Raw genomic sequence first — 23380 nt, 5'->3', positions numbered from 1 at the left:
AAATACCTGTCTAAGTTTTTGTTTTTGTGTGTGTTTTTTCAGGCTGAGCCAACCTCCAGAGACTCTGGTGGAGCTTAGTGAGAGCCTTAATCTCTTAGAGAGTCTCCAGGGTGATATGGGCAAGACTGAGGCTCAGATTCTTCTCATTCATGAACAGTTTGCTATCCTGGATAAATATGAAGTCCCTGTGGAACAGCCTGTGAGCACCTCACTAATTAATAATACCTGTGACTTCATTGTCTCCTCTCAAAACATCCTCTCATACATTCCGCAAGTACTCTGAGAGCCACTAACACATTTACACTTTTAATATAATGACCAATTTGCATATTCTCTGTTTAACAAAATAGATCAGTAGAACATTTGTTAGGGGACAAAACACTGATTTCAAAACATGGAAACTGATATTCTGTCTCAGTAATGCTGCAATTTACAGGTGCAGGACTTGCATGAGTTGCTTGATGGAGAGTGGGTGTGGTACCAGCAAGTGTTGATTGACAGCAACATCATGCTACAGAAACAGAAGGAGAAGTTTAAGAGCAGCCTTGTTCTTTCCTCTGAGGAAATCAAGAAGAAGATCCAAAGTATTGTGCAAGACTTCAACAGCACAGGTCACATACCACTCTTTCTCCAAAGAGTGTTACAGTTGTGCAAAATAGAAAGAAAATCTTGTTTTTTTTTTAAATTTTACACTCAATTCACAATAATTTCCTTTTCATAAAAGCAGCAGTGTTTGCTTGTCTGATTACATGCTGACATTTTTGCCTGTCCAGGCCCATTTGAAAGTGTCCTGAGCCCTGAGGTGGCTCTGGAGCAAATAGCTGAGCATCACAGCCACCTTGAGGCTCTAAAACAAGAGGAGAGCACCATCATTCATGGCCTGGGCTTCTTCAAGATGGAACATCTGCCTTCCAAAAGCATGCAAATGTTGGAAACGGTCTGACCTATCATCACAAGTCTACAATAATGCCAACATAAGTTGTTAATTTGGAGGGTTACATTATGTGCAATATTTTGACTCAAAAATTGACAGATTATGGGGTAAAGTGTTGACTCAAAGCAAATTATAAAACCAAACCTGCACATAGGTCTTTAATATTCAAGCTTTTATTTGGACACTGATTCGTTTTTGTCTTTTTTGTGTTGCACAGGACCTGGATGACCTGCAGCAGGTCTGGGAGATCATGCAGGTGTGGAATAACAACTGGAACATCTGGAAGGTTGGACAGTTCACTACCCTTCAGACTGAAAACATGGAGAATACAGCACAGGACGTGTTAAAAAAACTGCACAAACTCCAAAGAGAACTCAAGGTAGCTGAGATTTTGGCTCTCTGTTAGATTACTTGGTCAGGCACATAAATACACATGCATTCCAAGAAAAACACATCTATCGAGTACCATATGAGGTCATACTTATTCAAACATGTTATTGCCTTCTTTGTGAGTGCATACATTTTGGTACTTATTGCTCAAATGGGGGGGGGGGGGGACCCACAGCAACTCTAACATGAATATTATAAAGAACTGAAAGCTGCTTCTTGTTTTCATTGCAGGATAAGGAGTGGGACATAGTGGATTTCTCCAAGAACAAGATGGAGCAGTTTAAGGGAATCATCCCTCTCATTACTGACCTGAGAAACCCAGCAATGAGAGACAGGTAAATCAAAAAAATGTATGTGTATATGGTATGCTCATGTTTTAACTCCATGGTACGTGCTGGAACCGCCTTGATAATTAGATAATAGTATTGCCATTTCAGTTGAAAGCTTCAGCATACATTCTCATAGTGAGACACAAGATAAGTCAATTAGGGCTGTCAGGTCATATGCAGCACTCAGCTATTCTTGATGCTGTCAAATAATACAGGAGTTATGTGATATCTATGGAATATAAAGGTATGACAGCGAATGCAGTGTCGGCATATAGTATGCACATGTTTTTCTGTTGATTTATCACCTATTTAAAAGTATTAAAAGTCAAATTATAAAGGTCTTTGAAGTTATTTGGTTTTATGATTTTAGGCTATAAAATTGAAATTTCCTTTTTAATGATCCACCTTGAGAATAACAATGTTTCCAATGCCTCCTTTCAGGCACTGGAAACAGATCTGTGATGAGCTCCAGTGCTCCTTCGATCAAAGCAGTGCTGACTTCACCCTGGAGAAGATCATAACTCTAGATCTTGACAAGTATGCTGATAATATCTGTAGGATATCTGGAGCCGCCAGCAAGGAACTCTCCATAGAACAGGTCCATCCTTTACATCAAGTCTGTGCTCAGTGGGTGTTTGGGGAGTTTTGCCTGCCTGAACATTGTTTCACTCAGGCCATTGGTATGAAAAGTCAGAGTTGTAGCAGACTTCAGCTCCCTAGTTTTCTCCAAGCTTGCTCTTCTTGGGCATTCAATCTTTGTTAGCATTAATCCCGCCTCAAGCCCCTTTCCACTCTGCCCCTGAGCATACAGTGGGTTACATCAGTGCAGTTTTAGGAGCGAGGATTTTATATTTATACATTTTCAATTTGCACTCACAATCTGTATGTAATTTGCAGCTGATCTATGAAAAGAGCTGCGGCCAAAGCACATTGAAGTTATGATTAAAAGGTTAAGATTAAAAAAAAATACTTGGCAGACAAATTAGAGTATAAAAAATAGGCTCCTTGGACAGTAAAAATATACAAAAGTAATGCTTTTAAAGTTCTATAAGCAAAGTTTCACAACAGTAGGTATTGCTGAAAAGCCAAGATGAGTTTTATCTTGCGCATTAATAATCTTAGCATGGACATGTATCTCTAAGTTTACAAAAAAGGGCTCATATTCTGTCACTTTGCAATGGTGTGACCAGTCTTTTGATAACACTTCTGCATTTTATACTGAAGGGTCTAGAGGACATGACCAAGACATGGGAGGAAACATTCCTTGATATCGCCCCTTACAAGGACGGCGGCCACTATCATCTTAGGTGAGAAAGTCAAAGTCCCCAGATGCTGTGCTGCTACAACTGCAATATATTTATTAAAGGAAAAAAGTTAAAATAGGATTTACAAACTAAAGTATCAACAATATACTGCAGTTAAATGAGCTGCAAAGTTAAATACATCACTAGATCCCACTGAGAACAGCAGCTCAGTCTTGCCATCCAATGATGTCTCAGTCTGGTTGTGATTAAAGCTACAGATGTAAATACAGACTAAAATTGGATGTCACTGATCTGTCTGTCCTTGTTGTCATAAGAGAGCCGGTGTATGTTCAGTGTAGTCTAGTGGGTGGAACACAAGTTATTAACTGCAGTCAGTAACTGGACCACCCAGAGTAAACCTTTGATACGACTTCAGAAGAAGAGAAATGTAAATATCTAACATTTAAATGATGTTTTTGAGAAAGTAACATCTAATGACAAGTACTTGGTCTATTAGAGACAATGCATTATGGCAGTTAAATGAAAAATACTGAGTGACACGGTGGTGCAGTGGTCAGCACTGTCACCTCACAGCAAGAAGGTTCCAGGTTTGAGCCCCGGCTCGAACACGGGGTCTTTCTGGGTGGAGTCTGCATGTTCTCCCTGTTCCTGCTGGGTTCTCTCTGGTACTCCAGCTTCCTCCACAGTCCAAAGACATCAAGAGGGGACCAGGTTAATCCAGACTCTAAATTGACCGTAGGCGTGGCTGTGAGTGTGAATGGTTGTCTGTCTCTATGTGTTGGCCCTGTGATGGACTGGTGACCTGTCCAGGGTGAACCCCGCCTCTCACCTGAAGGCTGCTGGGATAGGCTCCAACCCCCTTGACCCTTAACAGGATAAGTGATGGAACATGGATGGATTGATGGATAGATGGATGGGATGAATAATATAATTTATTCAACTGTGAAAATGCGTTGCTGTCACCATCTCTTATGCTCCTTCTCTCTCCATAGGGGCACAGAGGAGGTTCTCCAGGTCCTGGAGGACAACCAGGTTACCCTGTCCACAATGAAGGCTTCTCGCTTTGTCAAAGCCTTTGAGCAGGAGGTTGACTGCTGGGAACGGCAACTGTCACAAGTGCTGGAGGTCATTGAGATGATCCTCACAGTGCAGCGTCAGTGGATTTATCTGGAGGTGTAGCATTCACACTCATTTATTATATGTAGGGTTTTTGTTGTGTGAATGCAGACTTATTTGCTGTGATTATTTTGTCATTTGGGTCATTGTAAGATCTAGGCACAATACAGTGCTCTCTGTTGGTAACAGTGTTGCTCCCCACTGCTCTATGGCCTTGCTAACCCTTACCTGTGCTGTCCTGCTGGTTTATTGTGCTCATCTCTATCACAGCCATATGACTTTAGTGTCATCTCAAAACTTCATCACCTCCTTTTTGTGTCAATTTTTCTTTCTTTTACCTTTGCAGAACATTTTTCAAGGAAAAGACATCAGGGAGCAGCTACCTTATGAGTTTAAAGAATTTGAAGATGTTAGCTCCAGTTGGAAAGCAGTCATGGAGCAACTCCATAAAGATAACAACGCCCTGCAGGGAACACATCACCCTGGTATTATGAAAAAAACTAAAATGATATTCAGACAGGATAATGAAGTCCACTGTGTAAGCAGTCCCTTCTGTGCTTTCAGGCTTATTGGAGAGGCTGTCAGAGATGAGTAACAAGCTGGAGGATATCCAGAAGGCTCTGGACATGTACTTGGAGACCAAGAGGCAGATCTTCCCAAGATTCTACTTCCTTTCCAATGATGATGTGCTGGAGATATTGGGACAGTCACAGAACCCAGAAGCTATGCAACCGCACCTGAAAAAATGTTTTGACAACGTCAAGCACCTGCACACTGAAAAAGTAAAATTAACTTAAATGGTGTGAAAATGTCTAATTAAGGAGTGATATCAACACAATCCACATAATGTACTGAAATTACTTTGTTTTATGCCTCTGGCCCAGAATATGTTTTTCAGTTTTTGCGTATGTCCCATTTGCAGTGAAATATTGGCATACCTGGATGGAATTTCTTCAAGTTTGGAGTGAATTTCAATCATAGGATTTTGGTGTTCAACTGTCAAGGTCACTGTGACCGTCCATTAGGACACAAGGTTGACCTGAAAATAGGATGCATTATTTCTAGTTTCCAAATGCAAATTGTGATTTTACTTTATTTATTAATTTTTGTCATGTCCTAAAACAACATACATGAGCCCTCTACTGGTGTATTACATTTTGACATTTTGAACTCATAACAGATCAGGAGATCATACAGAGAGCTGTCGTGTGTGTTTTTCCTGTAGGTGGGAGGCAGGCAAGATGCCACTGGGATGTTCTCTGCTGATGGAGAGTTTGTACAGCTCATTAATCCAGTGCAACTAGACAGACCTGTGGAGGTCAGTAGTCCGAATGATCAATGTAGGGCCTCTTACTGAAAGTTAAGGGGGATTATATGAGAATATGACCACTGGTTGTGCTGGCAGGTTTGGTTGTGTGATGTTGAGAAGGCCATGCGTGTCACACTCAAGGATTGTCTGAGCGACTGCCTCGTAGCTCTGAAGAGGACAGCAGGACAGAGAGACAAATGGATCAAAGATTGGCCAGGACAGGTATAGTTTCAAATATTCCTGCCTTAATCTTGCCCTCCAGTTTAACACTGTCCCACATTAGACTCTCTGATAATGACTGACAGTGACTGAAAATGGTAAGTTAATGCTGAGTTAACATTTTGTTACCAGTTGCTAATGTGTCTAGTAGTCATTAACAAGTTACAGCAATGACAGATGTAAGTGGGGTTGGAGGCAGGGTGATTTACACCTGTAGGGATACGTCTTCCTCACTCTACCACAAGTGTCCCAGAAGAGCATGAAAATACGGTCAATTATGCTTAAGTAATGCGTAATCACTCATACAGTACTAATGAACATACCCTTATCGTAAAGTAGTTCTAAAGTTTCTTGTACTGTCTTAGATGCTGATTACAGCAAGTCAGATCCAGTGGACCACTGATGTGGCTAAATCTCTCATCAGCAGCAAGGAGAGAGCTGCCAAGTCTTCCTTGAAATCAGTGAAGAAGAAACAGGTTTATTTGACTTTTTGTTTTCATGAATTTGATCACTGCTGAATTTGATCACTTTTACTTGTCTGGACTGTGAAGGCTGTTTCACCAGATACTATCAATGCTTACACATTTGCGTCATGGCTTTAGCTCATCATTTCTACCTGCTGCTTCAAACTTCCTTCAGCAGCTGTATTGAATTATTGATTTTTACACAATCATAAATATCTCCCATTAGGCACTGATGGATTTAGTTCATATTCTGTCAATTGAAAAGGCATTTTATTTGAGAAATATAATATAATAGATATATTTCCCACAAACTTAATATTTGTATATTTGTGGGGATTTGTTACTTTTTAAAGAAGGTGAAAAATGTAATAAATTGTAATAGAATATTAGGAAGGAGGTATTACGTTTGTAGCAGGAAAGTTTTTTTACATTTGTGGCAAATTATTACATTTGAGACATTATTACATGAAAAGCTGCAGATATGATTTACATTTGTGGTATTAATCCATGACAAGCTGCAGATTTGATGTTTATTTGTGGTATCATCTCATGACAAGCTGCAGATATGATTTACATTTGTGGTGTTAATCCATGAAAAGCTGGAGATTTTATGTTTATTTGTGGTATCATCTCATGACAAGCTGCAGATATGATTTACATTTGTGGTTTGTTACATTTGTGGGAAGTTATTAACTTTGTGAGTGCAACATAGCTTAAGGGATATTGTACCATGTGACATTGTTTAATGGCAAGTGGGGCAGGATGCTTGAACAATAATGTGAGGATGCAACATTCAGCTGATAACCCTGGCAGTGTAAGACAACTAACCATGTCTGATTTTAAAAGAAAGTCCTTTTTTAATTCCTTTATATGCAGACATGTTTCATAATGTTATCTGATGCTAGAAGCTCTGTAAAAAGCGTGATGATTCTCAGCCTGTTAAATACTTCTCCCTCGTGATGTTTGTTTGATTTTGTAAGTATTGAACATATAATCTTATATTAGCCACATAGAAACAATGAGTCAGTTCAGCATCAAATATGATGGAGTTAAGAATAACTAGGTTCTTGACCCTTTATCTATATCTCTCCCTTCTCCCCCCAGGTGTCCATGCTGAACTGCTATTCAGAAATTATCCGTGGTGATCTGTCAAAAGTCCTACGTCTGAAGATTGTTGCTCTGGTCACAGTGGAGGTTCATGCTCGTGATGTCATCGATAAACTGGCCAAGACAGGATGCAATGACGTGAATGCCTTTGAGTGGCTCTGCCAGCTGCGACTATACTGGGACAAGGTATGACAAGAGAAAAAATGATGCACATGCTCAGGGCTCGAAAGTAACTTTTTTTCTTCAGTCCCAAATTCAACTTTGTATTGTCCCGGATATAACCAACAGTCTCCCAAATTTTAGTTCTTGTCGTTCCCCCCCCATTATGCATATAATTTGATCCTTTTTTGTCAGTTAATCATCACACCATGGACCAAGTTAAAATACCTATTTCTTAATAAAACACAGAGATATTTGTCTGATATGTTGCATTTAAGAATTCTAAATTTTATTTTTCAATTCAATTTTTGGATCCCTCTATCTGGCAATCAAAGTGGTAAGAATGATAATCCAAAAACAGAAGTTCCACAATACAGTTCAGTAAAATAATAACAAAAAATGATAGTACAGACTCGCAAACATCAAAAGAACATGAAGATGCAATTTAGGACATTTCTAGCTGGTATGCATTGTAAGGCACAATTCAGTTGCTAACGTTAGCTACTGCTGAGCATGAGCTAACAGTGACAGTTAAGGATGGTTAACTTACCACACAGACAACAACTAATTTACCACAGGGGAAGGTGATGCACCTGGACTTGGAATGTCTTTGTTTCGGGAGATGGCCATATTTGGGCATCATCAGGGGGCTGTTTATTCAAACACTGCAGCATGTCTTTTTTCCTTCTTGTTCTTTTAACTGTCGATGATGATCTAGATCTATCACTCTGGCTCTATGTTGTGCGAGTAAAGCAGCAGCCACTGGCAGAGTAGAGTGGATGGCATAGAATGCAGTCTGTGAGTGGTCCTATCATGAGATGCCAGAGGAACGTGAGGCTTCTGTAGTTTTGCGGTTCACACGTTTTTATTAAACTATTCAAACGATAAAAGGTAACATCTAGATACTCATAATGAATTACTTTGAAAATAACAGCTATTTTGAAGTTTACTTTGACATTTTTTGACTGTCGCAGGATTTTCCCAGACAAAGTATACTTGTTTCCCAGCAGGATTTTTTTGTGGTCCCCGGGACATCGGGACATTGTTATTTTTGAGCCCTGCTCGTGCTATTGAATAACTTCTGCCAAGTAATAAATGTATAATATTTAAAGACAAAAATAAAATGATAATTAATAATTTCAGTAGTCAACATTTTTTTGATGCCTGGAGCACGATAGTTCTATGAATGGAGTTGTAAGGTTTGTAGGTACAATATATCTTATCCTAACTCTGCTTTTTTTAAAAATGTGTTTTAAGTTAAGGAGCTAAAAGCAGTAGATTAATGCAACAAGTGGGTATTGATAAATAACCCTTTTTATGATGCACTAATTGTCAGGAAAAGGAACACAGCAGTAGATTTACTGTGTATTTTTACCATCATGTCCATTTTCCTATAATGTCAGCATTTCTCTGCGCTTGTTATTTTCCTGACGATAAATTGAAAGGAGACCAACTAAATAGTTTTTTCTTCCACCAGGATGTCAATGATTGCATAATACGGCAGACGAACACACGTTTCCTGTATGGCTACGAGTACCTGGGCAACTCAGGAAGGCTTGTCATCACTCCACTAACTGACAGGTCACTATCATTGAATCAGTGCAATGGCTAATAAATTCACTGGCACATTAAACAATATGTCTAATAATTAGTTAATTATTAATCATGTATTTTACACTTTGAAAAAAAAAACTTAACGAACAGACAGAATCTACTACAAGTTTTGTTATGTACATCCATAGATCCCAATCAAATTTAACTCAGATGTCCACTGTGACTTGTGATTCAGATTCAGAAAACTTCATTTATCTCCGGGGCAATTAAGGGAGCAGAGATCGGTACAGTTGGTTGAACTGGAAAGATTTTGGACAGTCACTGTCACCTCCCATGACTTCAATATTGCAGTTTGTTTTGTTTTTTTTCAAATATAACACAGACATACACTGGGACTCAAGTTTGATCTGAAAAAAATGGTGGTCAAAGTCACTGTAGATTAGGCACACTTTGTGGAGCCATACCACCATGAGTCAGTATTTCTAGGTAGCGCAATCTCTGAGTGTGTGTTCAGCATTCACTGAACAGGTGCCAGTTATAAGGTACGGGTTCTTACAGTGGGATGGATTGGTTTTTGAACTCACATACATGTCATGCGATATGTGCTAAGCACATCAAATAAAGTAGCAAATATAATATTTTTCCTTTTATGAAAGATACTCAGACAGCAATGGTATGACACAAACAGAAAACAACATACCATTAAATTAGAACTTGAGGTAAAAATGTATGAGCTAAGTTTGTGCATACTTTATCTACACTTTGGACCGTGTATGGTCTTCTATGGTTCATGAAATCACACTTGACATATTCTAACGATAAATGTGTTTGCTCAGGTGTTACATGACTCTGACCACTGCACTCCACCTACATCGAGGGGGCTCTCCAAAGGGTCCAGCTGGTACTGGGAAAACAGAGACGGTGAAGGATTTAGGCAAAGCTTTGGGGATGTATGTCATTGTAGTCAACTGCTCAGAAGGGCTGGACTACAAATCCATGGGACGGATGTTCTCTGGCCTGGCGCAGGTAGTAAGATAGAGGGGTGATGATGATGATGATGATTATGATGATGATGATGATGATGATGATGATGAAGTCAACCTGAATAAAGAGAGGTAGAAGAATTCTCATCCCCTTGAATGTGCACACAAGTGACTGAAAATCCTGTCTAATGTCAACTGTCACATTTTTACCAACAAGTCTTTGTTATGTTTGTCACGATAAAAAACAAAAACAAAAACAAAACACTTCATTAAACAAAAAAAAGTTCTGGGTCGGTCAGTTGCAGGTTGGTCTCACCATTCAGGCACATTGACAATATGTGTGCTTGGTGATGATCAGCAGTTCTGCATGTTGAAAAGCCTGCCACGGGTTATTTTTCTCCTCCTTTCTGTAAAAGTTACTGTAAAAGGCCATTGTAAAATAATTATTTGTAGCATCACACATATTTTTGAATATGATCCTGGTCCAAAATTCAGTATACACATCTATTGAGTGTCCAGTGACAAACAGAGAATGAACTTTATAGAGTAGAAGGTAGTCTTGAGTCCAAAGGTGAAACCTGAAATAAAGCTTTTTATATAGTCATGTAATTTGGAAAAGTGTTTAAGGATTTGAATGTGGTAATTATAAGAGTTTTCCCAAACATGAGTATTTGTTGAAAGTATTTTTGTATACCTTAATACATGCATTATGAACTAATTCAATGATGTCCACCCTGAACAGACAGGAGCATGGGGGTGCTTTGACGAGTTCAACCGTATCAACATAGAAGTTTTATCTGTGGTGGCCCAGCAGATCCTCTCCATCCTGTCTGCCCTCTCAGCTGGACAGTCCAAGTTCCATTTTGATGGACAACAAATCAGTTTGGTCCCGACATGTGGAGTCTTTATCACGATGAATCCCGGTAGGTTTCATGTAATATGCCAACATTGGAAACACACTGAGCTTAACAATGGAACATGATTCAGAGGCAGTTAGAGACATTTCCAGTGCCTATGATAATAATGTGCTCACAGTATTTGTAATTATAACCTTTTATGACTATTTCTCCAAGGTTATGCAGGTCGTACTGAGCTTCCGGACAACCTTAAATCCATGTTCAGACCTATCTCCATGGTGGTGCCAGACTCTACACTCATTGCTGAGATCATACTCTTTGGAGAGGGCTTCAACAACTGCAAGGTTAACACCAGTCAGTGAACCTTAAACCGATATTGTGCTGGAAGATGGAACAGTAATGTAATAATCTGTCAAACAATACATTTCAAACACAACATCGTTAAATGTTTAACTCATTCATCCTCCTGGAACTTAATTAGTGAGATCACTGAAACACCCCCTCCTCTATATATGGAGAGAAAATGCCTGAGGCTACATGCTTCAATGCTGTGCCTGCCCAAAACCATACAAGCACAGCTTCGTACACTGAACATTTATTAAAAACAAAAAAAGGCCAGTGAGCAGATGCATAGCTGCAAGTATATTTTACACCATGCAAACACAGGATTTTTGTACCGCAGGCTGATGGAGAAGTGGCAGATAATTTACATGATGTGGCAAGCTATTTATTTACCAGATATTGTGAGTGAAAATACAGTATGTCTGGAGCAGAAACAGCACGCAGGGGTCCTTAGGCTCCATATGCTAAGCTCAGTGATTGCTCATCTCTTGTTTGTACTGTACTGTGCAAGGCTGACATCAAGCTTTCTCTGTCTTTTGTCTTCTATCTATTTTTGTCCATTTTTCACCCTTAAAAATGCTCCTTTTTGTTTTTCTCTTGCTCCTCATAGCTCCTGGCTAAGAAGGTGTTCACCCTGTACTCTCTGGCAATGCAGCAGCTGTCGAAACAGGACCACTATGACTTTGGCCTCCGTGCTCTCACCTCCTTGCTTCGCTATGCAGGAAGGAAGCGCCGCGCCTTTACTACTGTTCCTGATGAAGAAGTAGGTCCCTTATTGTCTGTGTTTAGCTTCTTAAGACTCATTAGATCATTGATTACCAGGTCAAGATGCTGACACTGTGTCTTTGCTAAGTGGTTTAGCATAAACATCCAGATGAATAGCAGGCATTTGCTATGATTGCATGATCTACAATGCACGTCTATGACGTTACGACTCTGCTCTTTTATCTTCAGATACTTTTAATGGCCATGACAGACATGAACATGGCTAAACTGACCTCTGCTGACCTGCCTCTGTTCAGTGGGATCATCCAGGACTTGTTCCCTGCTGTGGAACCAACTGTTATCGATTATGGAAAAGTAAGATGATCTTATTAGAGGACAAGGTCATAATTTATCCCAGAGATTCTGTTATTAATCCACCTGATGTCACATGCTAAATTAGACTATGAAAATAGATAAAAACACACTTTGTTATAAAAGGAAGGGATCGTTTATATTGAGCTGCTTCCCTGATGGGCTGGTTTTCATTAACTGGTATCCTTCAACAATATTTTTCAACACACCCACAAATGAAAAAAATAGTAGAGATCTGAGATAGACAACCTTAAAGCTGAACCTGTCTCACCATGGTCAGTTTAACTTTACTTTTGTCTGACTATCTCTTCAGTTGAAGGAGGCCATCGAGTTGGAACTTCACCAGAAATGTTTGCAGCTGACTCCTTTTGCCATAACTAAAGTCATCCAACTTTATGAGACCAAAAACTCTCGACACTCTTCCATGTTAGTGGGTGAGACGGGCAGTGCCAAAACTGTTACTTGGAGGACCCTACAAAGTGCACTCACTGCCCTGCATCACAAGGGAGTACCTGGCTTCCAGCTTGTCCAGGTGGGTGTGGATGGAAAATAATTCACAGTGAAATGAGTTGACTTAAGTGGGAAGCAAAAGGAATGTGAATTGAGACAGTAAAATTCATATATACAGTTACATACGTGTTTAGTTTATGAATTGTTATTAGATTATTTTTATTATTTGAGTTGCAACCCATATTCTGTGTTTGAATTAATGCTCGCATGCAAACCTTAGAGGCTGAATATTGTAGACATTGGCCCTTTGTAAGGGACTGAGCTCGTAGACAAAGGAGACTCAGGTGGTTTTGAAAAAAAGAGGGATTTATTTTACCCAAAAATGAAAAAGGAAATACATATAAAAATATGTATAATTGAGGTTCTAGGCACGTAAAAGAGGTCAAAGAAACATAACTTAACAAAAGGGAACTTAACCCTACAAACAGACCTAACAGAATGAACACAATGGGGAACATATATACTGGCTGATCTGGCCACACAGAGACAAAAAGGGATGACAGGACAAACAAAATTACAAACTACGCAATAATTTACAAACCTAATAACCCCCTTTAACAAAGATTCACTCTTAATCTCTTAAAAATGTTAACCAAACCAAGAATATCATAATTAAGTATTCAGCAAGGAAAACAACAATATAACTAATCTGAAAATAAACAGTTCCTCCCTATGAGGTTGCAGAGATTGGTATAACCCAATTGGCCACTTCCTGCATTTAACTGCTCCTTTTACCTGATGCACACCCTTTGCCTGAGCTTTAAATATACATTAGAACAACTTAAACAAATGACTGTACTAAAGTTAACTAAATGCGCGCTACCAAATAGAAACTAATGTACTGTCAAAACTAAAATAAAAGAGTATGCTACTTGAAACAAAATCCAGTATGTTGTTATTTATTGTTTGTTATAAAATGTGGTTAAAATTAACTAAATAAGGGAAAAAATAAACTGCTAATGCAAAGAAACCAAAGTGCGACTGCAAGCTCAGATACGCAGTTCATTGGAGCTGTGTGGCTGCGAGTGCAGCCATCACACCCTTATTTATCAAACGAGTGCACAAACCTGTGCAAAAATGAGCGGAGAAATGACCGTACAACAGGACTCACGTGAGATTTACAAGACAAGTGTCTCACACCAATCCCAGCATGAGAACGAGCGACTGTTGATAAATTCGGTGGCTGAAATTGATTGTGATTATCATATCACGCCCTCTATAAACCCACGGTTTAGAGGCCGCACCCCTAGAGTTTACGACATGGAGAGCCATAAGCCGGCAAAGAAAAAAAAAGACTTTTTAGAGGCTGAAGTGGAGACGCTCACGAGTTTGGTAGACGCGCACCATTTAGTATTGTTTGGTAGCCTGAAATCAGGTTTAAAAGGCAAGCAAAAAATGTGGTGTGCAGAGAAGCTGCAGTCGACAGCGTTTCCACAGTCAATCGGACTATGGAAGAGGTTTGAATAGTTTAATTTCTACATATGTGGTTAATAAAACATTTGCTGGTTAAACATTTGATATATCAAATTTATTTTTATTTTGGACCAGATGAACCAGAACGTGGCGGCATGGGGATGCAGTGGTTAGCACTGTCGCCTCACAGCAAGAAGGTTCCAAGTTCGAGTCCCGACTCGGGCACGGGATCTTTCTGTGTGAGTCTCCATGTTCTCCCTGTTCCTGCTGGGTTCTCTCTGGTACTCCAGCTTGCTCCCACAGTCTTAAGACATGCAATTGGGGACGAGGCTGATTGATACTCTAAATTGACCGTAGGTGTGACTGTGAGTGTGAATGGTTGTCTGTTTATATGTGTTGGCCCTGTGATGGACTGGTGACCTGTCCAGGGTGAACCCCGCCTCTCACCTGAAGGCTGCTGGGATAGGCTCCACCCCCCCCCCCCCCCCACCCCCAGTGACACTTAACAGGATAAGCAGATGAATGGATGTCCACTCAACATTTAACGTTGTCTTTTTCAAATAACATTGCTTACCGGAACATATCAGTGAATGTCAAAAGCACCAAATCAGTTCCTCTCTCCTCCTGAGGGCTCCAAGCTGTGGAGGTTGCAGCCAGGGATCTCTGGGCAGGGGGTTCTCAGGGTAAAGGTCCTCAAATGGCACCCCATTCTTCTGTGCAATTTTGTGGAGAAATCCACATGTCTGGATTATTTTACCTTTTCAGGGGTATAAAGCAGGGTTTCCCCCACTGACCCGAGACAGAGCCATCTGCTCTTAATGAGCCCTACACAGCGCTTCACCCTGGCCCATGCGTGCGTATGCGCGCTATTGGGGTGTAAGGAGTATAGCCTTTGTCACCTAAATGAATCACATTGAATTGTTAGAGCTATGTGTCCAACAATTACAACAACAATTGTGTGCGTAACACACCGATCAGATGACTCTGACGATGCAGTGCACCCCCGGTGCGTGCCTCTAGGTCACCAGGCTACCATATTCAGAATACTCATTCTGGCATCACTGATTATTTGAACATTGATGGAGTGGTAATTTTTGCGATCGATGTATGCGTAATCATTCACGGATGGTGGCTTCAGACTCACATGGGTACAATCAATCGCTCCTATCACCTTTGGAAACTTGGCAATCTCGTAGAATTCCCTTTTGATCACAGTTTGCTGAGCATCATGATATGTGAATTAAACATACTCAGCAGAGAGGGAACTGATCGCCCTCAAAACTGCTGGCATATTTGGTTTAGTGACGGCTGGGTTATTCCAGACCTGTCAGGGATCTCCCACTGAAAGGACCCGGTGGCCAGCAGCATTCCATGCACCAATTCAAGCTGAAAGAGTAATCGGGTACACAATTTTATATTAACGAATTATTTTTTATTTCATAGGCTACATATTTACAGTACCATAAGGATTTGTCGTGATGCACACATCTTCATCAGTGACACGACATCTGCAGTTAAAACAACTCTATGACTCCTGTCCATGAGCCACAGGTCACCTCACGTCAAATCTAAATTTGCATGAACAAACTCAGTCCTGTTTTAAGATTTCATCACAGAATATGCTCACGTTCAAATTGATAAATGCCACAGCTTTGCAGGAAATGAACGTACGCACGTTTTACGCTCATTTTCGGTCGTATGCTTGTTTGATCAATGAGGACCATTATCTCTTCTGTTGACCAGAATAAAGGACATAAATTTAGCCCTTTTATATTGCTTCTGTTATTCATTTATTACTACTCAATTCTCAGGTAATTATTCAGTCGTATTTCTTTTTTGTTACTTCCTCCCTCACCTATGGGCCTCGTGGTCCTGAAGGATTTCCCTCTGAACCCCAAAGCGATGAGTCTAGGGGAACTGTACGGTGAAAACAACCTTTCAACCAATGAGTGGACAGATGGAGTTCTATCTTCCATCATGAGATCAGCTTGTGCAGGTAAAGACACTACAACCAAATAGCACTTCAAGTCAACATGTTTTTGCTTAATCTTTTTGCAATTTTGTATCCCAAAAATCCAAAAACAAAATATCCTCTCCTTGTCTAGAAAGTAGTTCATGAAACATGAGCATTAAATCCTACTGTCCGTTATGAATTGCTGTTTGAGGAGTCATGTCAATGAGTGTTTCTACTCACTTACTCTATCACACATTCCTCTTCCTCCTCCACTTCTTCTTTGGTTAGATGAGAAACCAGATGAGAAGTGGATTGTGTTTGATGGGCCAGTTGACACTCTGTGGATCGAGAGCATGAACTCTGTCATGGACGACAACAAGGTGCTCACACTCATCAATGGAGAAAGAATTTCCATGCCTGAACAGGTGAGAAGGACTCTTATTTTCTACCACTATTCTTAGGTGTATAATACAGCTTTTCCCAAGAAACCAAAGGAATCAGCAACGGATGGAGCTTCATTACCTGACTAACAAACTGAAAGATGCAGTAGAGCTTGGTAGGGTTACATGATTGATTGAAATGTTGTTGAAATCACAGTGTTTCTACCATAATTTTCAAATTGTAGGCACATGGCGTTGTGTCTAATTGTGTGTCAATATATCATTTTAAATGAATTATTGTGATGCTGCAGAGATTTCCTGCTTCCACATCATATTCTCTAAAGAAAACTTATGTTCAAGGCTGATCCCACAAAAATCCAACCATAATCATTTCAATGGATTTTTCAATTAAGATGAGAATAAGGGTGTAAAAATTAACATTTCCTCTTGTATCTGAAATCATATTACAATTCCACTATCAGTCAAAATAACTGCAGTTTGATTTTTTTCCCCCAAATCCTTAAGTCCTGCCCCCTCACAGCAAGATGTATGATGATGTATTACAATCCATGGGTTATGATATATTTCAATATGACACAATACATATTGCAACACTCAAAACTGCACATATGTACACTGTTCATGAGCACACTACATGTAGCTGCCATTATTTAATATTGGAAAAGTTTCAAAGTATCAATACTAGTAGCTGGAATATTGATACACTGTACAGTACTGTGACAAAAAAAATATTTCTGACACTGTTTAATGTCCCACGCACAACCTAATTCAAACTGATCACATTATAATCTGGTGGCATGAAACACTGAGCATGCTTTCTTAATACAGCAAATTATAAAAATGAGAAAAATAAATCTGTGAATTATTTGTATTGTGAAATATTCAGATCAGAGAAACTAGTAGTGCGTCCCTCTGCCTCAGGTATCTCTGCTATTTGAAGTGGAGAACCTGGCCATGGCGTCTCCAGCTACAGTGTCCCGCTGTGGGATGGTCTACAATGACTACACCGACCTGGGCTGGAAACCTGTGGTGCAGTCCTGGCTTAACAAACGGCACAAGGTACAGTATACTCACAGAACTTGTTTTAATTACTGTTTTGTTTTGTTTTTTTCATGTATGGTACTCTTAATTATTACTATAGTCATGACAAGACAGAGGACTTCAAAAATCTAAACATTGGAATTTAGATGCAGACATACGTAATTATATAAGATGTTGAATTTTGTTTTTCCTGACATTTCCAACATTTCTCCACAGGCTGAGATGAACCATCTTAAGTGTTTGTTTGATAAATATGTAGCGAGCACATTAAACTTCAAGAAGAGCAATTGCAAGGAGCTGATTCCCATCACTGTACTCAATGGAGTCACGTCACTTTGTCATCTCTACGACTCCTTTGCCACGCACAGTAATGGGGTAAGTTAGAGTATGACTTCACTGCACCTTGCAAACCTCCCTTGAAGAGTCATTTTCCAAAAATGTTGAAACTGCCATTAGAGGCAGTTTTCCTTGACGAAAGACTGAAATTCAACAGTAAATTATCCAGTTTTAACTGGTGGCATTATAAGTAAGTCCCAGATGCCCTCTGATGCCCCATCTGAAAAATATTGTGAGGCATTGTCTCTCCACCTTGTTTAGGTGAACAACTCTGACGTGGAGAACTTTGGTCGTATTGTGGAGCTCTGGTTCACCTTCAGTCTTATCTGGTCTGTCTGCGCTTCTGTTGATGAGGACGGACGCAAGAAGATGGATAACTTTCTACGAGAGATGGACGGCAGCTTCCCCGTCAAGGTCCCCTTTAGAGCACAATATTTCTCTCCACTCTTAAGACACGTACAAAGCCAGTCACCTGGCTGATGCAACCTGAAGTACCTCGACACCACCCCACTTCTGTGAATCATTCAGCCTGCAACATCTGAAGCTAAAGTATTTAAACAATTTAACAATTGGCGCTTCCACATATGTTTATGTTGAAGTAGATTTGGCTGCATAAAAGACTTCTGTGGTTGTTATAGTCTCATGAAAAACATTTTTATTTTTTATTTCATTTGGAGTATTCGCATCTATTTGAACGTCTTAGACAGAGTTATTTACAATATGTGAATTCTGCCCCAGGCATTTTGATATCAAGGTGTACAACGATACACACAAGCCAAATGTATTAGGCTAATTGCAGTAAAATGAAATTATTGTGATATTGAATGATCTGTTTAATTGTGAATACTCTCAGGACACAGTGTACGAGTACTATGTAGACACCAAGAACAAATGCTGGGCTTCGTTTGAAGATAAACTGCCAAAGGGCTGGCGCTACGCTCCCACGTGAGTCACAAGATGGTCTACATACTCACCTCAACACCAAGTTTGTCTTCTCCAACCATTTTGCTCTCTGTGTATTCATCTAACACACTGTCACCCTTGAAATTACAAGGACACTGTAAAGCACGTACCTCAGTCACGGTCCTTGTAATATTTCTTCTCAAATTTAACTGTGGTCTTCCTTGGCTCATGTTTCACTAAGTTTCCACTAATTTTCATGATCAAAGGAGCATTTTGAGTGCTCAGCCTTTTAGCAATAACAATAAAACTACAACAACAACAAAAAATCCAATTTTTTCTACGTTAAAGCTGCCAGCTCCAAAGTTTGATGGGTTCTTACTTTGACACTTTTACACCCCGCACCAGGTTTCTTGAAAAACAAGTAGTTTTTGTGTAGTCCTTCTGATAAACAAATATATCTATCTGAAAACACAATGTAATGTATATTGCTATCGTTGCTCTCTCCTCCAGTGCTCCATTCTATAAGATTATGGTTCCAACAGTGGATACGGTTCGTTACAACTTCTTGGTTAAAGCTCTGGTGATGAATCAGTACCCAGTACTGCTCACTGGGCCAGTGGGTACCGGTAAAACTTCAGTGGCTCAGGGTGTCCTGCAAAGTCTGGATACTTTCAAGTGGACTGGTCTCACTGTCAACATGTCTTCACAGGTTGGTGCTGCTGTGCATGGTCTTCATCCTTGAATCCACTCTGCCTTTCAGACTGAGGTCAAACATACGTATTTTGGCTGGTTGCTGGTCACCGAGTAACTCAGTGATCAAAGTTACTGAATCATCAGTGTTGGAGTTTTAATGGCTGAGACTTAAACATTACAAAATGTTTCTTTTAATGTGCTAAGACTGTCTTGAAGAAAATTGTAGTCAACAGACAGTACAGGTACCATCCTCTTCCTCTTTGTTATAAGCCTGTCTGATAACATACAGCTGTCACTCATGATAAACCTGGGTGACACACACATATATACACACACACACAAACACACACACACACCCCATGCATGTACAAAACAAAATAAATTCTTGCATATTAAACTAGCAATTAGTACATGTTGAAACAGTAGAAGTATAATCACTCAGCTTTACGTCTGTAAGATTTTCAGGTTGTAGTAACTGATAGTTACTGATCGTTGCCCACTGTATTTCGCATCGATATAGTTTTTGATTATCAGGAGGTATTCGGGGCACAATCATTCTATCCATGAATTTTAGTCATTAAACACATCCTCTTGAAATTGGAATCAGACACAGACGTGGAGATTTGAAATCACCTTCACAAGTACACCATTGTATTTCCTCAGTCTTGCTTTCTGTGGGGAATTTCCTTGTTTTATGATTAATGTCAAATCACATACACGATGAAACTTACATTTCCGTCTTGGTTTTTGTGTGTCTCTGTCTCCTGTTTTATCTACGTGGATGTCCAGACATCCTCTAATAACATCCAGGCTATTGTGGAGAGCCGCTTAGAGAAGAGAACCAAAGGTGTATTTGTGCCAGCAGGCAGGAAGCACCTGCTCTGCTTTCTGGATGACCTCAACATGCCAGCTCATGACCTATTCGGCACTCAGCCACCACTGGAGCTGCTGCGACTCTGGATTGACTATAGCTTCTGGTATGACCGGCACAAACAGAGCCTAAAGTTTGTCAAGGTGAGAGAAGGCACTTTGGTGTACGGAACTGTGAGCTACATTTTCACTTTTGTGCCTCCTACAAAATTAATTAATTTTGAACTGTTGTTGAGTTAATCAAATAACAGGCAGACAAACATACAAACAGAGATTTCTTGCTGTTATGATAGATACTAATCACAGTGTGGTTACTAAATAAGTGTTCATCTTGGTTTCACTCCATAGGAATGTGTTAAACACCTTCAACTAATTTATACTTTATGTTTATTGTATGTCTTTTGTGACGTTGACTGGTTTGATGACCTGCCCTCATTGCTTTTCACTTGTTTGTGATCTATCAGGATATGTTCCTGCTGGCGTCGATGGGTCCACCAGGTGGAGGAAGGGCTCACATATCTGATCGCCTGCAGAGTCGATTCAACCTCATCAATATGACCTTCCCTCATGTAAGTCCTGCTGGCTCTCAACATCCTGTCTCTGGAAAAGGATCTATTACCACTGGAGTAAATGTGACAAAATTATATTGATAAATACATTAATATGAAGTTAATATCATCAACATTCATATGTAGAAAAATGAATTCACAATGAAATCTGTATTTTTGTATCTCTGTAACTTGTTGCATCCTTGAGAGAAAAAAAAAAGGCGTATTGTCTCTGGTCTTCTTTTGACCAGAACAACTTACATTCTCATGTATCTTATTGCAATGTCATTTACAAGGTACTTTTTTGTCATCTGCAGGATTCCCAAATCAGACGGATCTACAGCACCATGATTAACCAGAAGCTACAAGGTTTTAAGGAGGATGTGAAACCCATTGGAGACATTCTGACTCAAGCTACTTTAGAACTGTATAATTCTGTTACGGCTCGCTTTCTTCCTACTCCAGCCAAAACACATTACCTCTTCAACCTCAGGGACATCTCCAAGGTACACACAATAACATGTAGATCGATGCACTGGTAACCACAGCACACTCATATTTACAGTTACTACAAATATTGTTGTTTTTTTTTCTTCTTCTTTTTTTGATTCAACATAACAGTACCACTACAACCATGACAAGAACTGGCCTGGAGTAACTGACCATTTACACATATTGTGTTTAGCTTTTAAGTCATGCAATATCATCCACAATTCTTTTGATTTTGGGTCAGTCTAAATACTGCCTGTTGAATTCCTGTTTATGGCAGCCCATGCCGTGTAGCAATGTATTGTGTTACGTATCAACATGGAGGTTGCGGGTTTGTTTACCCACGTTGCTTCTGGCGTAGTTAGAGGTCCATATTAGACACAACAAGCAGACTAGTAATTGGGGAGACAAACTGTGGGGGAAAAGGAAGAAAATACTTGTGTCTTTTATTGTGTGTCATCCCCTCAAGGTGTTTCAGGGCCTGCTAAGAGCAGATCCAGACTTCCATGATAATAAAAACAATATCACAAGACTGTGGATTCATGAGTGCTTCAGGTAAACAAAAACAAGTTCAGTATCTTTTTTGCAAGATACTGGCCCTATGAGATGGTGTGTGGGTTAGTGGGACCAGACTAATATCTTCATCACTACTGGGTAGACTGCTTTATGTAGGCAAAAATGTTCCAATAAGCATCATCTGTACATTGTTTTGGCTGCTAGTTAGAGCATGGTCCATATTGTATCCTCTAAAGATTGGCATGCTAGTAGATTAATCGCATGTTCTTGTTTTTGAAATACATCTCTCTCTTTTGTGGTCTTTTATGTTTTATTCTTGTGCCTTTAACTGAAGTCCAGCAGTTCTGCTTTTACTATCAGGATATTTGAGAATTGAATGGTCTCCTACCACTTTCAAAAAGTCGTATAAATTAATCTTTCGTGTATCTCCAGCAGTCAAGGGTTTTCTAATGGACTTTATATCATTAAAAACATACAGTTTGATTGCATTACTGTTGTGTTCTATGTTATTGCAGGGTTTTCTCTGACCGACTCGTAGATCACAGTGACATAGATGCCTTTGTTACTTTGCTATCCGAGAAACTGGCCTCACTCTTCAACCTCACTTTCCACAACATCTGTCCCAATAAGCAACCTCCAATCTTTGGTATGTTTGGATTTTTTTTGTAATTTTGTTTGTCTGCTCTCACTGTCAAAATATCCTTGCAGAAAATATGATGGATGATTATGGATTTGTAATCTGGTAGTGTTCAATAAACCAGGAGTTATGGATGTGTTTATGATGGTGTATGCGTGTGTGTGTGTGTGTGTGTGTGTGTGTGTGTGTGTGTGTGTGTGTGTGTGTGTGTGTGTGTGTGTGTGTGTGTGTGTGCGTGTGTTTAAGGGGACTTCTTGAGTGAGCACCATGTGTATGAAGACCTAATGGACATGAAAACTCTCAAGAAGTTCATGGAGACTCACCTGGAGGACTACAACCTGACACCTGGCGTTGTGCCCATGAGCCTGGTGCTCTTCCGAGATGCTATCGAGCACAGTAAGAATATAGCATACATGCTGAAATTACTAGGGAGGCAAAAATGAATCATTCAACGCACAACTTAATGTCCAGTCTGCACATGTAAACCGCATTTTAGGCTCCTTTTTAGAAACAAAAGTAGGATTAGGTTTTGTGTTTTCCCATGATGGCTCATCAGCTCCACCCTGTTAGTGTTGAGCCCACTGACAGCAGAAAATGACTGAAAACGCAGTAGCAACTTGGCTTATTCATGTTATTTATTGATTTCAGCTCGGTGTGAGTGTCTTTGCAATTTTTTTTTTGTCATTTGCTGGACATCTTTCTTTTTTCTTAATGAACAAAGCAAACTGAACACAAATTGTCACCCACTGCAGACAGAATTGTGGGGTTACTGAACTGTTCCACCCTTAGTATCCACAGACATTATACTATATTATACATACTTCAGCCAGAAAGTGGTTTTTGCCTTTCAAGTACTCACAAATAGGTGTTTTGAGCTCACAAAGACCTTTTTTTCTCCCTGTCGCATTACTTCTTTCTGACTCCAGAATGCAGAAAGGACTATCCATGTATATTTAGCTTGAAG

General features: G+C 39.8%; 1 protein-coding gene across 4 annotated transcripts in view; it reads left to right on the top strand.

Annotated features, from left to right (window-relative positions):
- dnah2 (dynein, axonemal, heavy chain 2) overlaps positions 1–23380 on the top strand; it is a 67782-nt gene that overhangs the window by 16136 nt on the left and 28266 nt on the right. For all 4 annotated transcript variants that reach the window (XM_086196584.1, XM_086196586.1, XM_086196585.1 and 1 more), the window contains 34 exons: positions 43–199; positions 437–611; positions 774–937; positions 1152–1313; positions 1556–1659; positions 2095–2251; positions 2878–2960; positions 3911–4091; positions 4381–4519; positions 4599–4816; positions 5260–5352; positions 5440–5565; positions 5928–6038; positions 7131–7319; positions 8770–8873; positions 9683–9872; positions 10572–10752; positions 10903–11030; positions 11639–11791; positions 11983–12108; positions 12419–12637; positions 15907–16024; positions 16271–16407; positions 17305–17442; positions 17641–17799; positions 18022–18174; positions 18614–18705; positions 19174–19372; positions 20146–20370; positions 20691–20795; positions 21092–21280; positions 21733–21818; positions 22295–22425; positions 22663–22812. In XM_086196584.1, the coding sequence (XP_086052710.1) occupies positions 43–199; positions 437–611; positions 774–937; positions 1152–1313; positions 1556–1659; positions 2095–2251; positions 2878–2960; positions 3911–4091; positions 4381–4519; positions 4599–4816; positions 5260–5352; positions 5440–5565; positions 5928–6038; positions 7131–7319; positions 8770–8873; positions 9683–9872; positions 10572–10752; positions 10903–11030; positions 11639–11791; positions 11983–12108; positions 12419–12637; positions 15907–16024; positions 16271–16407; positions 17305–17442; positions 17641–17799; positions 18022–18174; positions 18614–18705; positions 19174–19372; positions 20146–20370; positions 20691–20795; positions 21092–21280; positions 21733–21818; positions 22295–22425; positions 22663–22812 (5042 nt within the window). The remainder of the gene's footprint in view (positions 1–42; positions 200–436; positions 612–773; positions 938–1151; positions 1314–1555; positions 1660–2094; positions 2252–2877; positions 2961–3910; positions 4092–4380; positions 4520–4598; positions 4817–5259; positions 5353–5439; positions 5566–5927; positions 6039–7130; positions 7320–8769; positions 8874–9682; positions 9873–10571; positions 10753–10902; positions 11031–11638; positions 11792–11982; positions 12109–12418; positions 12638–15906; positions 16025–16270; positions 16408–17304; positions 17443–17640; positions 17800–18021; positions 18175–18613; positions 18706–19173; positions 19373–20145; positions 20371–20690; positions 20796–21091; positions 21281–21732; positions 21819–22294; positions 22426–22662; positions 22813–23380) is intronic.

Source organism: Aulostomus chinensis, chromosome 24, assembly GCF_037954235.1.
Source record: "Aulostomus chinensis isolate RoL2024-O1b breed Wild chromosome 24, RoL_Achi_v1.0, whole genome shotgun sequence".
NCBI classification, from domain to species: domain Eukaryota; kingdom Metazoa; phylum Chordata; class Actinopteri; order Syngnathiformes; family Aulostomidae; genus Aulostomus; species Aulostomus chinensis.
This window is presented reverse-complemented; position numbering and strand designations above follow the sequence as displayed.